This window comes from Zootoca vivipara, chromosome 6 (assembly GCF_963506605.1).
Source record: "Zootoca vivipara chromosome 6, rZooViv1.1, whole genome shotgun sequence".
In the NCBI taxonomy this organism is placed as follows: Eukaryota; Metazoa; Chordata; class Lepidosauria; order Squamata; family Lacertidae; genus Zootoca; species Zootoca vivipara.
The window spans coordinates 58,104,796-58,121,874 of NC_083281.1; the positions used below are offsets into that span (position 1 = coordinate 58,104,796).

General features: G+C 50.3%; 1 protein-coding gene across 2 annotated transcripts; it reads right to left on the reverse strand.

The window, feature by feature from the left end:
- Window positions 1-60: 60 nt before the first annotated feature.
- On the reverse strand, window positions 61-16,760 carry LOC118086678 (AFG3-like protein 1). 2 transcript variants are annotated; one of them, XM_035118598.2, is made up of 17 exons: window positions 16,585-16,760; window positions 15,480-15,549; window positions 14,761-14,823; window positions 13,995-14,110; window positions 13,699-13,848; window positions 13,223-13,291; window positions 12,860-12,984; window positions 12,493-12,763; window positions 12,031-12,168; window positions 10,940-11,093; window positions 10,147-10,254; window positions 9,390-9,515; window positions 8,255-8,365; window positions 6,487-6,602; window positions 4,824-5,024; window positions 3,698-3,892; window positions 61-2,996 (listed from the first exon to the last, which is right to left on the reverse strand). In XM_035118598.2, the coding sequence occupies exons 1-17, from the start codon at window positions 16,720-16,722 to the stop codon at window positions 2,790-2,792; spliced, it is 2,358 nt and encodes a 785-aa protein (XP_034974489.2). In that variant the 5' UTR covers window positions 16,723-16,760; the 3' UTR covers window positions 61-2,789. The 2 variants fall into 2 exon arrangements, with proteins under 2 accessions (XP_034974489.2, XP_034974490.1); XM_035118599.2 differs by lacking the exon at window positions 15,480-15,549 and having other exon boundaries at window positions 16,585-16,759.
- Between the last annotated feature and the right edge of the window lie 319 nt (window positions 16,761-17,079).

Below are 17,079 nucleotides of genomic sequence, written 5' to 3' on the forward strand. Positions count from 1 at the left end.
TCACTGCTTTTTTGTCGTTTTGCTTTGTTCTTATGAAGCAAGGAAACAAACAAACCCACATGCAGAAGAAAACAGGCTGTTTATCATATAAATACACTTGCATTCCCAAGTCCAATAGATTCCTTCCCTAGTCCTTGCATGGAAGGAAAGACTGCTGAAGTCAGAATCCACAGCACAATGGAAGTGAGGTGGTGGTGGGGTGCTGTAAGTTTCCAGCCAGCAGCTGCAGAGCCCACAAAATCTGCTTTTTGCAAAATGTGTTTTCCTGCTCCCTACTGATAACACTGAGGCTCAAGTGGGGGTGACTTGTGCCCAACCTGATTTGTTTCCCCTCATCAGCGGCTTCGTCACAATCTGCTAATCCTGTAGGCCTCCTTCAGCCTCCATATATCTCCCATTTTACCTGAGATATATATTCAGTAGCATCCACACTGACACACCACACCACACCTATCTGTAATGTTCTTGGTACTTTATCTATTGCTCCTTGTTGCCCTCCCTGCAGATCTGCTTATCAAGGCTTGCACAACTGCCTTTGCTTACAAAAGATGCACGTTTTCCTCTTCTTTAGAAACCTGGTTGTCTTTTGGGGGCTGGCTTTAGCGCTTGAGTGTTTCATTTTTAAATTAGGTTACGCTTGCACACACTCTAGCAGCACACTGCCTCTCCTTCTATACAAGGCTAAATTTATGGAATGTGTGCAAAAAGCTGAAGAGGAGAGAAGGGGAAACTTTCTGAACTGAGTGCAAGCCAAGAGGTGTCTCAGATGTGCCCACAATCCATATGACCTCTGCTCAAGACCCTGGAGAGTTGCACCAGTCAGGGCCGGCCGGCCTTCCCCAACCTGGTCCTCTTCAGATGCTCTGAGCTGTTTTATTTATAAGATTTGTGGCTCACTGTTTAACCCTAAGGTCCCAAATCAGGTTTTAACAGCAGAAAAGACTACAAAAACAGACAAAACCATTACAATTACTACAGCTCCCATCAGCCCCTGTTCCGAAACATCTGGAGGACCCTTGGTGGGGAAGGCTGGAGTATGCAGCATTACTGGGCAAGAAGGACACATAAGTCTGACCTATACCTATATGGTAGATGTGGGGCACCTTTCATGTGAAAATGTGACTCCCTGCAAAGGTTCTCAAGGACAGGGAAAGAAAAAAGCAACTCATCATGCAGAAGATGCCTCCTATGCTGGACTTCTGGAAGAAGGTGGTGCCCAAACTTATTTTGGTCTTTGAATGTAGCAAATATGACTTTCAGTAAACCCAGCAGTGTTTTGCTGAGCTAGTCAATATTGTTTCTGCTGAGTCACTTTTCAGAAGCCGGTCAGTCAAACACTTTGGAACGGCCAGCATACAAGTGAGTAAATAGCAGAAGCAGCTAGCAGTGGAGGCGGGAGGACAAGGCCGACACACAGGTTTTACATGCGAAGCTTTGCCAACGTGGGGCAGGGGGTTGAGGATGACTTCTGCCCAGTGGGCATTACATGGGCAAATGCCAGGTTGATTTGGCATTTGGCAGAAGGCTGGATGAAGTGGTTCCAAAGGCAGCGGCTTCAAGAGAGTTTGCACGACACACCCACATCAAAACCCTCACAGGTAGGAATTCTAAGCCTTTTGGTGCCAAGAAAGGAGTGCTGGAAGTGGTAGTGGTGATGGGGTGAGTTGGGCTGCATACCCTCCTGCCCTGACTGCTCCAACAGTGATCTAGGAGATAAGACCCCTGAAGCCACTAAGGTGTCTTGCATGGAAGCCCATCAGTTGCCCACCATAGGTGGCAATTCCAAGGCAAAAGCAGCAGGAAGTAAATGGCCCAAAGGTGCCCTGAGCTGCTCCTTTGCAGGGACTCGGGTGAGACTGAAGTATGAACTGCCTAAACAACCAGGAGGGAGTTCCTGCATTGCTGCCCTCAAGACAAAGCCTCCTCTGCAGGGAAGGCATTTGGTGGTGAGAAATAACAGGCACTGTGTAAAGGAAAGAGGTTGCTCCGCAGGCAAAGGGAAAGCAGTTGATGTTGCACACAGGACAGCCATGGTCTGGAGTGGCCCTATTGGATTTGCTTGGGGAGAATCCTCTGGGGGCCCTTATGCCAACAGAGCTAGAGGCTAAGAATTCAAGTAGCACCATTTAAACTAGCACCATGTTCCTATTCAGACCCTGCTCAATGGGACCCTTCCTGTTTTCAACCCCTCGCTCTCCTGCAGAGGCCTCCCTGGGGTCATTTCCACCCTTAGAGAAGTCCATGGGGTTCACAGAAATTCTTCTGCATGGCCTTCTGCTGTTCACTCTTGCATTTGCAAGGCAGGCTGGCAGGGGAAGGGAGGGGAAGGGAAAGCAGGGGGGGAGCTGGAGTGAAGGCACTGAGCATAATAAGGCAGCCCTTGGTCCCTTGGAGCAGAGCAGTCTCCTGGAAAGTATGCTCCTCGCCTGCTCTTACCTTCCCAGACCTCTGGGTCTGTGTGTATCAGATGGTCGGTGGGTTTACTGGAGGCACAGAGGCTGTTTGTGATCAGTTCAGGAGAGGGCACCTGATTTTCTCTGCCCCAAGCAACCATCCCAGTTCATGTCCTTCATTGGAGGGGGAGAACTGAAGAAGGTTGCTTGCTGCAGACAGTGGTCCTTGAACATTGTTGCTGGTCCTTTGGTGGAAGGGGAGCCTGACAGTGTTCCATGATTCCATGGCAAAGTGAGGCTCAGCTGGTCTCTCGGCAATGCTGCCCCCAGCCAAAGAAACAGGCCTTGGTGCTTGACCAATGGACAATGTGCCATGCGTTTCTTTTCAGGCTTCCCCTAAGAGGCCTTCTCCTGGGCTCTCTCCTCCTCCCGCTCAAGATTCCAGTTCTTCAAGCCCTCGGGGAGGGAGGTGTCTTCTTCCAAGCTCCCAGTGCCCTCAACAAACTCCTCGTAGGTGGATTTCTCTGCAAAGGGCCTGGGCCCCAACAGCTCCACCATGTCTGCCTTCTCCAGGACTTCCTTCTCCAGGAGGCGCTTTCCTACCTGCAAGGGTCCAAATAAAAAGTAAACAGGTCACTGGATTCCTCTGGAGCTACCAGCCATGTGACTAACAACAACACCCCTGATGTAGGCATTGTGAGAAATTAAGAAGGCACAGCTACCTGGAGTGCCATGGCAGAATCTTTTATGAGGAACAACGTGTGAGTGGTAAGCCCTGCTGGGCACTGGGAGCCCTGCAGGTGCCCAAGGGGGCTGGGTGCTAATGCCAGCCCTGACCTGGATCAGCAACTTCTGCTATTTCTCTTAGGAAAATGGGTGGTAGTCAACTAGGTTTGGTGAGTAGACCCACCAAAACTAATGGCCCTAACCTAGTCATGTTCATTAATTCCAATGGGTCTCTTCTGTGTAGAACTTAGCTGAATATCACCCAATGAAAATATGGCTATGGAGAGCAAGCAACACTATAGAAACCCATTAAGAAACAAAATGCAAATTAAGGAGAGAAGCTACAACTCCCATTGTGCATTCCTTCCTGCAGCAAAATTAAACTGTTCCCCTCAAGAGTAGTTTCCGTGTCCTTCATTGCTTCTAATGGTCCCTGCTGTGCTGTCCCCATTTAACCTGCAAATGTGTCCCATTTCAGCATCTTTGAAATAGGGGTGGCACGTGGGTTGTGTGCTGCAAGCAGACCCGATCTGAAGTGCAGGACAAGTCAGCAGGGAGCTTCTGCCCTGGCTCCGTACCTTCTCCACGTGGCCACGGCATTGAGTCAGCAGCTCCAGGGTCTTCTCATAGGCCGTGTTGATCAAGGCACGCACCTCTTCGTCAATCAGCTCAGCGGTGGCTTCGCTGTAAGGCTTCTCGGGCATCAGATCACCCTGCTGCGGAAGGTCAAAGGAGACTTGACCCAGCTTGTCACTCATGCCAAACTGCACCACCTGGAAAGAGAGCAACACTCCTGAGCCAGCAGCAGGACCAGGGGCAGCGGGGGCGGGGAGTGGCAGACAGAGTGGGGTGCAGGGTTGTTTTTCTTGCCCCAGGGCATCCATCTTGAGCTGCCCCAATTTCCCATGAGTTTCACCGGACGCTGCACCCATATCCCCAGGTCCTGGAAGACAGAAACTTGCTTTCTGCAAAATTAGACGTTAGAAAGGTCCAGAGAGAAGCAGAGCACAGACAAGGCAGCTGGCACCAGCCTGGGTGCATGCAAAGCTGTGAATGCAGAGTCAGACAATTATCGCTGCATCCTACAATTTGGTGGGGAAAGGCAGGGCACAAATTTAACAAGTGATAAACCTCCCCTCTGCTCTGCCCAGAAGACTGACTCTCTGACATTTCTTTCCCTCTCATCCCTTCCTGTCCAAGTCTGCCCTTGAGATGACTATTGGAGGCAGTATTCCTCTGAATACCAGTTGCTAGGAAACATAGGTGAGGGAAGTGCTATTGCACCCAGGTCCTCCTTGCAAAGTCCACAGAGGCATCTGGCTGGCCACTGAGAGAACAAAATGCTAGACCAGGTGGGTCTCTGTTGGCTCCTTCAGCAGGACTCTTTTTAAGTTGCATGTGGATGTGTGTGTGTGTCTGTGTGTGCGCGCACACACGAGTGCATGTGCATAGAGGTCTTCCTTGCACACCTGTGTGACTGAGGTGGGGAGTAGGTAAGCAGTTCCAGTGCCTTTGCAAGAAAAACAAACCTCTGTTTCTAAAGTAAGAAGTCAACACTTTGAATGAGCTTCCCACTTATCAACTATCCTTGGCTTCTTAAACAGGGCATATCCAACACAGCTGCTGCATCAGATAAAGGGCTCTTATTATGTCCTCACACCTAGGGCACCCAGCAGCACAGGGCATGTCTTGATGGGGCATTACCTGGGCATAGGCACTCTGCGTCACCTTCCGGAGGTCATCCTGGGCACCGGTTGTGATGCGGCCAAAGAAGAGCTGCTCGGCAACGCGGCCCCCAAGCATCATGCACATGCGGTCGAAGAGCTGCTCCCGGGTGTAGAGAAACTGCTCCTGGGGCAGGTACTGCGCATAGCCCAGGCCCTTGCCCCGGGGGATGATGGAGACCTGCCAGGAACATGCAGAGCCAAGGTCAGCAAGGCAGAGCCCAGTCCAGCTCTGAGTCAACAGGAAAGTGGAGCAGCAGGGAGTGGAAGACACCCACTCACCTCCCCACAACCCACGCAGTCAGTCAGACACTTACCAAAGGTTGCTGCAGTTCCCTTGAAGGACAAAGATTTACATGCAGGGGGGAAAAAAATCTATTGAAGGGACCTAAATTGCATACAGTGATTTCCAAAACAAGGAACGCCAATTGCTCTCATCAGCCAACATCTGCAAGTACAGCAGTCTGTTATGCACACAACTATTCCTGGAAGGAGAGAGCAATTCTCCCCTGCTGGGAATGGCAAAGGGAGGGTCTGACTCAGTTGGGCACTTGGGGGGGGGGAGATCTCTGTTTTGGGTCCAACCCAGCTGTAATAAGTTGCTTTATACCGAGTCAGACCATGGGTCCATCTAGCTCAGTATTGCCTACACTAACAGGCAGCCCTTTCCCTGTATGCTCCCTTGCTGCTATCCTGCTCAGAATCAGCATTGCCATATAGGAGGATTTTTCTACACCATCCTTCCTTCCTTTGCCTCTGGACTTGGCCCCTGCTCCAGCGACAATGCAAGTGAAGTCAAGGACGTATCCTGCATTACATCGCTCCTAGCTTAACAGGAGCATCCTGGGGTGCTATCCTGCGAGGAACACCCAGATCCTGTTTCCTCATTCAGATCTGCCAGGAGGCACTTAGCACCTGGAGCTGGAACCAGGGAGGCTCAAGGGGATGGCAGACCCTCCAGGTTTGCGGGATGAGGCCATGAAGAAGTGACCTCAACATCAGCCACAACTGACCCTGCTCTCCTGGAAGCACCTCTGTGCCAAGCAGCCCATCTCACTACCACCTGAGGAAGTCACACTGTCACTCTCTTGGTCAGAGGACCTCCGCCAGAAGCCCCCGTCTCTCCTATTCCATTGGAGCCTACAGGCAAGGCCCCTTTAAGGAACAGAAACTGCTCCCAGCAGAGGCATAGCTAGCCACCTGGACTGTGCTGAAGCCCTGCTCAGGCCTCTGGCCAGGATGGTCTGCTGCTGAAGCAACAATGTAGCTTGCTTGTATGAATCTCCAGCTTGTATGAATCTCCAGCTTGTATGAATCTCCCAGTGCTACTTGGGACTTTACCTTTCCAGGTGCTGGACTTTGCCTTGCTTTGCTTAACCAGAAAGCGGACTTCACCTAAATTTGCTTGGCTTGCTGGAACCTGAACTCTTGCCTGGAACCTCATTCTGGGGCTGGAACCTCATCTGTCTGAGACCACCACCTGGGACAGAACAACCCTGTTGAGTCTTCTGAACCAAATGTGGACCTTCACTGAGCTTCCTGGCCCTTCTGGAAAAGAACTGGTGCTCAGCTGGCTTTACCCGCTCCACAACCTGCTTTGTGTTTATATTAGGAGAGCTTCCGCTGGCTGTGGGGAGACGCACCTTCAGCAAAGGGTCGGCGTGCTTTAAGAACCAGCCCACCACAGCGTGCCCAGCTTCATGGTAAGCCACGACGGCCTTCTCATTGGGCTGCAGGACTTGGGTCTTCTTCTCAAGCCCTGGAGAAAGAGTGAAGCGGGCGGGGGGGAGAGAGAAGAAGGAAAGTGCCGTGTTTGTCAAAAGGAATGAAAAAGCTCTCCACTCACCACACACACACTCCCAGCAGATACCAACCCACTGGAGAATCCACACAAAACTTGCAAGCTGTTAATGCCAAATTCTTGCCTCCACAGAGAAGATCAAAGACTCGCTTCTTTAAGTCTGCTATAGGAAACATTCTGCAACCAGAAGCTGTAAGGCAACATGGTCAGCTGGTTCACCCACAAGAGGCAGAGCAATGCTCCAATTGCAGCACAGAAGCCACTAAGCCTCCACTTCCCTTAGGGAAGCTTTCTCCCTCTCCTGCTTCTCAATTTCCTTTCACTAACAGTTTTCACAGCAAAGTATCTGCAACTGCAGAGGACTGCTCAAGGCCGGGTCCCTCTGGGGACCACTTCTCTTTGGGTTGTTAAAACTACTGGGGAACTGCAAATACTTCTTCTCCACCCACACAAAACTCAGCAGGGCTCTGCTCAGCTCTGCTCTTCTCAGGAGCAGAAGGCAGTAGCTGAGGCTCTCGCTGCAGAGGCACACAAACCCAAGAACAGGGGTCGGCAAACTAAGGCCCGTGGGCCGGATCAGGCCCAATTGCCTTCAGGATTTGGCCTGCGGACTGTCTGTGGATCCGTGTGGGGATTCTGTTCATTTGGGCTGCACCATTCCACCCACCCCCCTCACACACACTGCGGCAGTGCCTCTTCCTGGCTTCTCCCCGCCCTGCCTAGAGGAGGAAGTGGGTTGGGCTGAGCTGGCTGAGCGTCATTTTAAACAGCCCCTCTCCAGAGCCAGCCCTTTTGCACTGCTCATCTTCCCTCCACCACCCCTGCCGCTGCCCTGGTGCTCCTGTGGGCCAGAGAGCGGAGCGGACGAGCTCACTCTGCCTACCCATGAGAAGCAGCAGCAGCGGTGGTGGTGGTGGCGGCAGCAGCAGCCCCTGGGAAGGTAAGTGCAGCAGCTGGGGCTGGGGCGTGGAGAGGACGACTACTTGCCCCCTCACCTCTTTTTCCAACCCCCCTGCCCCGGTGCTGCTTCTCCGGCCCACCACAAGGTCTGCGGGAAAGTGGACCGGCCCATGGCTAATTTTTTTTGCCGACCCCTGCCCAAGAAGGATGTTCGGAATTCACTTCTGCAAGATGTGATGACAGCCGCCAGCTGAGATGACATCAAGAGGGGGGATAGGCAAGTACTTGGAGGTCTAGCGATGGCCATAGGTCACTGGGAAACTGGGTCAGGCCAAAGGGGCATCTAATTCAGCGCCCCATTCCACACAGTGACCAGACAGGTCTGGGAAGCCTAAAAAGCAAAGCGTGGAAGGCCTGGGAAGAACAGATGAGGCCACGTTCAGTGGCATATCCACCAGTAAATCCACAGGAAGCTGCCAGTGCAAACGCACCCTGACTTGCCCCATTGAAACTGGCAAGATTTGCTTGGAAATAAATGCTCAGGATCTGACAGCCTGCCAAGACATCTCTTTATAAGGCCACAAGCTCAACTAAACCAGCATCCTGCTTCCCACGGCGGCAGAAGTCTACGGGAACAGCTTTCGCTCTGCTCCTGTTCCCCAGCAACTGATATTCAGAGCTGGCATGGCGGAGCAGCCAGGGACCCTCACCCCCAATGACTCTCTCAATGGCCTGTTCAAAGTGCTTCTCATTCACAGTGGGACTGGCGTGTCGTGCGGCAATGAGGGCAGCCTCATTGCAAACGTTGGAGATATCGGCACCTGCAATAGGAGACAGAGAGAGATAGAGAGAGAGGTTAGTGCAACAGCTGAAGGAAAAGGGAACTTGGCATCTTCAGCAACCTTCTGTTTAGCAAAGCTTTAAGGAGGTCTTTATTCTAAGGAAGTCCAGATCGGCCTGAAAGTTCCTTCAAGCACCTTTGGAGCTGGCAAGACATTTATTTATTTATTATTCTATTTCCTATATTAACATACCATCTTTTCCTCCAAGAAGCTCAAGGTGGTGTGTATGGCTTTCCCCTTCCCATTATGTTCTCACAACAACCCTGTGAGGAGTGAGGTGGTGGCTGGCCCAATGTCATCCAGTGAGATTCCTGGCTGAGTGGGGGATACGAACCCTGGTCTCCCAGGTTCTAGTCTGACACTTGATAACAATTATACCACACTGGCTCTCATCAGAACAAATTATGAAAGGCAGTGGAAGGAACATCTTCTTCCTTGGCATTCCTAAGCCAGCATGGCAGGGCAATGCCCTTTTCTGTTTTAACTCAAGGTGGGGTGGGGGGTGTCCACATCCCTGTGCCCTTTTCTTTCTAACTGAAGCTTGTTGCCGCAGACTCTGCAAGCTCTTTTCCAAAGCAGATGTGCTCCTCCACAGCTGCCAGAGACTCTCCTTTGGGGAAGGACCATTCACCTCAGGCTACCCAGTTCCACTCAAACCCTAGGCCAATCAGCAGGGTGGGGCAGGAAGGCTCCTCTGACAGAGGCCCACAAAGTAACAAATAGCACCTGACTGTGTCAGAACTAGGGCTCCTGCCCCTGCCTTTCTGTTGCAATCTCTGCTTCCAAAGAAACAACATAGCCAAATGACTCAAACAAGGAAGTCATGCCAAGCCCCACAACAGCCATTGCCATGTGCTGGGCTTATGGGAGTTATAGTACAAAGCATCTGGAGGGCGCCAGGTTGGTGAAGGCTGCCCTACAGGTTCCCGTTCAGGTGCCCACTCTGACCAATAACGCTCCTTCTCTCCCCTGTCCACATGCTGGCATTCTGTCCACATCTCACCTGTGAATCCTGGGGTCCGGGCTGCCATCTTCCGAGCCAGAGTATCTCTGCTGATATCTGCATCCAATTTGAGAGGCCGGAGGTGGACTTTGAAGATGGACGCTCTGCCTTTGATGTCCGGTGGGCCTGGTTGGGGAAAGAGTGTTAAAGACGCGGTCCTCAGAAACGAGAAGGAGTTAAAAGAAGCTGGTCATGCTGCACAATAATAATTCAATAATAAATTTATATGGCACACATCTGAATGGGTTGCCCCAGCTACTCTGGGCAGCTCCCAACAAAATATTAAAAACACAATAAAACATTAACCATTAAAAACTTTCCTGAATGGGGTGCCTTCAGATGTCTTCTAAAAGTCAAATAATTTTAATCTGTTTGACATTTCCCCCTTCTTGAGAGATCGCCGCTTTAATACCCCAGGAAACCTCTCCTGACTCCAAAATATCTCATAAGTATCAGAATGAGAGAGAAAAAAGCAAAGGGCAGAAAGAAATTCCCTGCTGCTCCTTGGAGCCTCTTCCAAGCAGGTCAGGTCAGGTCAGGAAAAGTCAAGGCAAGTCTCTCTGAAGCTCATCAAGACTCTGGGTACCTCCCAGTAGGTACCCAGCAATGGGAGGATGTTGTTTCATTGAAGAGCTGGGGCTCAAACCATGGGTTACATTTCCTTCTGAGCAACCTTCCAGGGGCAAACTTCCAGTGGCGGGCAGGGAGACAGGCAAAAGTGGTGAGCACAACTAAGACTAGACATGGCATCTGTTACCAATATAAATCTGCCGATCAAAGCGTCCAGGTCTCATCAGTGCCGGGTCCAAGACATCGGGTCGGTTTGTGCCTGCAAGCACGACAACGTTTGTGCTGCTGTTGAACCCTGCACAGGAAATGAGAGATCAGCTCCCCGGTGCCTCTTGCAATTTTGTGCACAGAACACAAACATCTCCCGAGCCTTCTAGTGGAAGGAGTGTGTGTGTGTGAGCTAACGTATCCAGATTGAAATACAGTGCTTTGCAACAAAATTCAGAATGTAACCTTTTGTAGAGTTATGAAACTAGGTCACTAGCTAAGCCCACCTTCAGAATGGTTTAAAAGTAAACTAAAAAGATTGAGTTTAGAACCCAATTTAATGCCCCTTCCATTCTGCTAACACACACTCTCCCTTATCCCCAACTATGCAAGAATTGTACATGTTAAAGCAGCCTTGTCCCAGGGCTGGTATCCTCTAGGTGGTTTCATCACCACTAACCAGAGGATGGGGAAGGTGTGTGTTCAGAGTCCAGCCACATCTGGTTGGGGCACCAGGTTGAGGGGAAGGCTATCTATGAGGGGTGTTCTCGCTTGATCTTAAAGATGGTGATGGGGCAAAAGGAGCAGGGGACACAGCTGGGAAAAGCCAAGCTATTCCAGGCAGGGACCATGTTAAAGGTCTGGAAACATTAACACAGAAGCCTCTGTTAATGCTAAGAAACAGGGGTGAGAACTTCAGATTGCTTGTTCCTCCAGGGAGACAAGAGCATGCCAGCTCCTTCCCTCCTCAAGATGCCTCTGGTCCATCTCACCATCCATCTCTACCAGCAGCTGGTTGAGTGTGTTCTCTTGCTCGCTCTGGCCCCCGAAGTTCCCGTGGCCCCGCTTCCTCCCAACGGCATCAATCTCATCAATGAAGAGGATGCAAGGGGCATTCTTCCGTGCCAAGGCAAACATATCCCGAACCTGAAACAAAGATGTTTCCCCACAGAGCTGATACACCCACTGGCAAGAAAGCAGTCTGCTTTGGTGAGCAGCTGGGGCAGGGTGCTGCTGATGGGACTCAAGGTGGGAGAATCCTGCCCCTTTAGGAGAAAGGGCAGACTCAGCTGAGCATCAGGGAGATATGCAAGCAGGTGCAAGAAACAAGAGACTCCCCTGCTCAGGCACCAGTCCAAACCCTAAGCATCTGTTAGCATCTGTTTGGAGCATCAAATGGGCAAAGCTGAAGCCTGCATGCTCATGTCACCTACCAAAGTCTTCTATTATCTCCCAGAATGTATAGTTACAAGGCGAGTTCCTGATTTTGGATAACCATCCTTTCTGTACTTCACCTGCAGTACTGTGTTCAGTTCTGGGCACCACAGTTCAAGAAGGATACTGACAAGCTGGAACGTGTCCAGAGGAGGGCAACCAAAATGGTCAAAGGCCTGAAAACAATGCCTTATGAGGAACGGCTTAGGGAACTGGGTATGTTTAGCCTGGAGAATAGAAGGTTAAGGGGTGATATGATAGCCATGTTCAAATATATAAAAGGATGTCATATAGAGGAGGGAGAAAGGTTGTTTTCTGCTGCTCCAGAGAAGCGGACACGGAGCAATGGATTCAAACTGCAAGAAAGAAGATTCCACCTAAACATTAGGAAGAACTTCCTGACAGTAAGAGCTGTTCGGCAGTGGAATTTGCTACCAAGGAGTGTGGTGGACTCTCCTTCTTTGGAGGTCTTTAAGCAGAGGCTTGACAGGCATATGTCAAGAATGCTTTGATGGTGTTTCCTGCTCGGCAGGGGGTTGGACTGGATGGCCCTTGTGGTCTCTTCCAACTCTATGAGTCTATGATTCTATGATTCTATGTTTAAGAAGCTTGCCAATGCAGAACTTTTTGCGAGGTTCCCCAATCTCACCCTTGCAGGCCCAACTCCGACAAACATTTCCAGGAACTCGGAGCCGTTCACACTGATGAAAGGGACGTTGGCTTCTCCTGCAGTAGCTTTGGCCAAGAGGGTTTTGCCTGTGCCCGGGGGCCCCGTGAGCATCGCTCCCTGCAAGAGACAAGAGGCTGGCCAACACGAGGGAAGGTGGGGCAGCAATACGGCCCAATGACAAGCAGTCCCTCCCTTAACTGGTCAGACAACCCACATCACCAGCGCCTCAAAGCCTGGAATTGCACAACATTGCTGGGGCTCAGAGGTCCCTCATTTCAGGAAGATTCACTTACAACCCTCCAAGCTAATGCTATTCTGATGGGCTTCATTTATGGTGGTCTTGGACAGCCAACTGCTGTCTTCACCTCTCCTCCAAAAGCACTGGCCATTTGGACTTGTCTGTGTAACCTGATGAATTGGCTACAAATCAAAAGTGGGCACCTTTGGAATCTTGGCCCCGAGATCTTGGTACTGCTTTGGATTCTTCAGGAAATTTACAAACTCCATGATCTCCAGCTTGGCCTCTTCGCAGCCGGCCACATCTTTGAACTGCACTTCAATGTTGTCCTTCAGGACTTTTGCTGTCGTCTCTGAAACACTGAAGATCCCTCCTCCTCGCCCTCCACGCCCACTTCCCATTGGTCCACGTCTCAGAGTGAACAGCAGGAAGCCCAACAGCAGAAGGCTAGGCACCATGCTCAGGAGAAAGGAGCTGAAAGAGGAGAAGGTCAGAAGGCCCGTGAGCTACAGCAGGTGGCACCTGGGCAGTTTTAGCACAGCGGCTTCTGATCTGGGTCCTGTCACTCACCCATCACTCTCGGTGCTGTAGACCACAGACACTTGTTGGGCGCTACTGATCCCCAGCTCCAGCTGAGCAGCCTCTAGGTTTCGTTCAAAGGTATCCACACTGCCAATATTGAACCAGATGTGCTTCTGTGGCAACCAAGGACAAGTGTTGATTTTTCACACCCCCTGGCATACACAGAGCCTTCTCTTGCTTCAGGTGTGAAAGGGACCTCTATGGACCCAACTCCCTTGCCACCAGACTGCTGTGCCTTATACACACACACAGCTTTTCTTCCAAAGGTTTAACTGTGGCAGACTGGAGCAGTGATTGTGGGCATCCCCTGTCTTTCTCCACCTCATCCCTCTGTCCCCTGGAATTATTTACCTCTGAGGTGGTGCCAGGGATTGGAAACACCCGGACAAACTGCTTGTTCACCACTTCCAGTCGATCCACCTTAAAAGGAAGGAAGGAAGGAAGGAAGGAAGGAAGGAAGGAAGGAAGGAAGGAAGGAAGGAAGGAAGGAAGGAAGGAAGGAGAGGTCACATCTACACCATATATTTTGGGGGGGCGGGGGAAAGCTGTGACTGTTAAAGTGGTATAAGAGTGCTTTAAATCTATGGTGTGGACAGCACCAGAAAGAGTGACTCTTTCTGGGTTGAGCTTTACTTGAGTACAGAATGGTATGTTGTGGCCACAGAGAACTCCAAGCAAAGGGCAGAAATCACCCCATATTCACTGTCCTGCTCCTAATGCCTCCTCCAGGTGCCTACACTTTACTGGTAGAATAGAATAGGGAAGAATACATAAATGAGCTGCCCTCCTCTCCCAGCAAGAAGATGGCCTGCCACATATTGCCTCACCAGTCCTTTGGCCAGGTAGTAATGCACAAAGTGCTTCCAGCTGATTTCTCTGCCTGGATCTCGGTAGTAGAGGTAGAAGAACCCTGTGAGGATGCCAGCTCCCATGACAATCAGATACCGGGAGTCTTTATTATCCCAAGGGAATTCTCCCTGGGGGCAAAAAGGTAGGTAATTAATATGGCTGCTATCATCGTGTCATTTTCTTTTCTGCTTTAGCCATCCCCGATTCCAGCAGTTTTAGGTGGCTAATAGGACATTTCAGTGACATAAATGCAACAGAGAAAATGGTCACATACCTTCTGCATGTGATTCCACCACCCCAAATCCTCATCTTTCCTTCCTCTCTTGCCTTCTCCACCACTGCTTCCCTGGGTATTTTTGGGAAGACTGGGATTTTTGGAGCCAATAGGCTCTAGGAAGGAGAGAAAAAATAAAAATGCTTATACATTAGGCTTTAAAAGGCTCCTGGCTGCATTGTAGAATAATAATAATAATAATAATAATAATAATAATAATAATAATAATAATAATATATTATTTATACCCCGCCCATCTGGCCGGGTTCCCCCAGCCACTCTGGGCGGCTTCCAACAAAACATTAAAATACAGAAATCCATCAAACATTAAAAGCTTCCCTAAACAGGGCTGCCTTGAGATGCCTTCTAAAGGTCTGGTAATTGTTGTTCTCTTTGACCTCTGGTGGGAGGGCATTCCACAGGGTGGGTGCCACTACCGAGAAAGCCCTCTCGGTAGAAGAGGAGCAGAACAGGTTGGGGAGAGTTGAGATATGGAACAGTTTTCGGAATGGGAGGCATTCAACAACTTTAGGGAAGTAAATGAGGGGGAAGAAGATTGGAACAAAGGGAGCTGCCTTGTACTGAGTCAGATCACTGAAGATCCATCTCACTCAGGATTGTTTGCACCACTAGACAGCGGCACTCTGGTTTTCTTCAGAGAGCATCTCCCGTCCTACATGGAGAATAATGCCAGGAATCAAACCTGGGACTTTCTGCATGAAAAGCAGATGCTCTATCACTGAGCCATGGAAAAGAAGGTGCTTACCTTTATTATTATCAGGGGCTGCCTCTGTTGGACCCTGTCTCTTTTCATCTTTCTTCTCAAAGCCTGCAGGACAAAAACAGATCTCACTGTTGACAGCTTCAGTCTTGTTCTTTCCAGCCTCTATACTACACCGAAAGGTCCCCACCGCTGCCACAATGTTCTACTTCCCTAACACTGAAGTGACCAGAAGTGCCTCAATATCAACCTTCTATGCCCACACAATACACTTAAAGCTTGATAGGAGGCTGGTAAGTCAGTAACTATAAACCTGCCTGAAGAAAGCTTCAGTGATGACAGCTGAGGCCAGGGCAGTCTCGAGCAGGTCGGGTGCCCTGGCGCTGAGGCGCGGAGATCGCTCCGGCGCCCCCGCCCTCGCAGCGCGCAGCATGGCTTCCGCGCGGCTTTGCCGCGCAGCACCCCACCTGCCAGCCCGGCACCCTGGTGCCCCGTGCCACCGGGACTATACCTAGAGCCGGCCCTGGCTGAGGCTGTCTATCATGATCGAACACAGGCTTCAAGGGCACCAACAAATGGTTTTGCTAGCCTTACTGCCTGAGATTATTTTAAAGGGATGTACCAGAAATGGAAGTTGGGACCTACTATATGCAAATAATGTGCTCTACAATTAAGCGGGGGGGGGGGGGGAATCTCATGACATTCTTCTTCTCAACAGAGCCACAAACAAGAAGTGCCAGCCCTTTTCTGCTAGAGTCACATACCTTCAGGAGGCTTGGAGCACAGCCAGTGATGGAAGGACATGCCACATCCTGGATGGCCTCTCTCACACCACTGAAAAGAGCAAAGGGCGGCATTGGTTTCCTGAGGGCCAGCAAGGGTCCCTCCCCCTTTCTTTTGAACAAGATAAAAGGTACAAATATGCAACACAGTGGCCAGAAAGGCCTCAAAACCAAGTATCCAAGTATCCGTATGCAGAATCGTTTGTGCACCAGGAGTTCTAAAACCAGAAGCTGAAAACTACCATTATTCCAGAAAAAGAACCTATCACGGCCCATGGGAGGGTCAGTTTAATGCCCTTCTCTGCCAGTGTGCAGGTGAAGCTGAGAATGGCTTGTGCTAGTCCTATAGGAAAGGCTTTGTGCCATGATCCCCATAGTTCAGGGGCATTAAAGGATAATTATTTCCATGTTGAAGAAGGAATACAGATAAGGTAGAATAAAAAAATTCCTTCAGTAGCACCTTAAAGACCAACTAAGTTTTTATTTTGGTATGAGCTTTCGTGTGCATGCACACTTCTTCAGATACCAAGATAAGGTAGAGATAAGGTAGAGATAGGGGAATGAAGGTACCAAGATAAGGTACCAAGATAAGGTAGAGATAGGGGAATGAACTAACTATGCTATGTGGCCTGCTATTGTTGAGCAGTGGGGAGCTCAGCAAGGGCGTGTCGTCGTCCATACTTAAAACATCGGCATATTGCACACGGAGAAGCGCACGGCTAACATCGGGATCCTGTGCGCTCATAAATCAACCCTACTCGCTGAGCAGCTTTACACCAACCCTGCAACGTAACCCACTGAATTGTATAAAAAGCACTTGCACACATCTCTATACAATCCGCAACTCTAATGCCACTATAAAAATCAAGCTTCTCCTTCTCTGCCAATCCAGAGCCCGGGTTACATGAGCCGCGTTCTGACCACGCCCACTGAATATGGTCTATACCTGTTATGGAAGCGCTGGCGCGCGGCGATGACATAATCAGCGACCACCATTCCTAACTCAGACCATTATGGGGAACATAGGGTGGGCGCCGTTGTATTTACGACAGTGCACCACACAAAACAGCACCCGCCTTTTCCTCACCTGCCAGAACGGTACCAACTTCGCAAGTCCGCGGCTGTGGCAGTGGCCTCGCCACAATGCGGCCAAAGGTGGCGATAAAACCGCCGCCGCCAGCCGATGAGCCATTATTGTCCTATCACTCAGGCGCCGTAAGCGCATGCGCTTTTTGTTTATCTTACGGGCTTGCACTGCGCAGGCGCTATCGTTCTCGTTTCTCGCTATAGGAGGTATGTGAACCAACTTGTGTAACCAGGAAAACAGGCTGCAGCACTCTGATATGGCGACATGTAGTTCCGGGATTGAATTTAGCCGCGTATCCCATAAAATTTTGTCAGAGCCCAGCGTACACGTGAAATGCAAATTACCTGAGGCATTTTACTGGGCTGAGGAGTACATCCCCCCACCCCAAACCTATTTATGCAGATGTGGATTCAGGTAGGTAGCCGTGTTGGTCTGACGCAGTAGAAATACTGTATAGAATTTTTTTTTAAAAAAATTGTCCAGTAGCACCTTAGA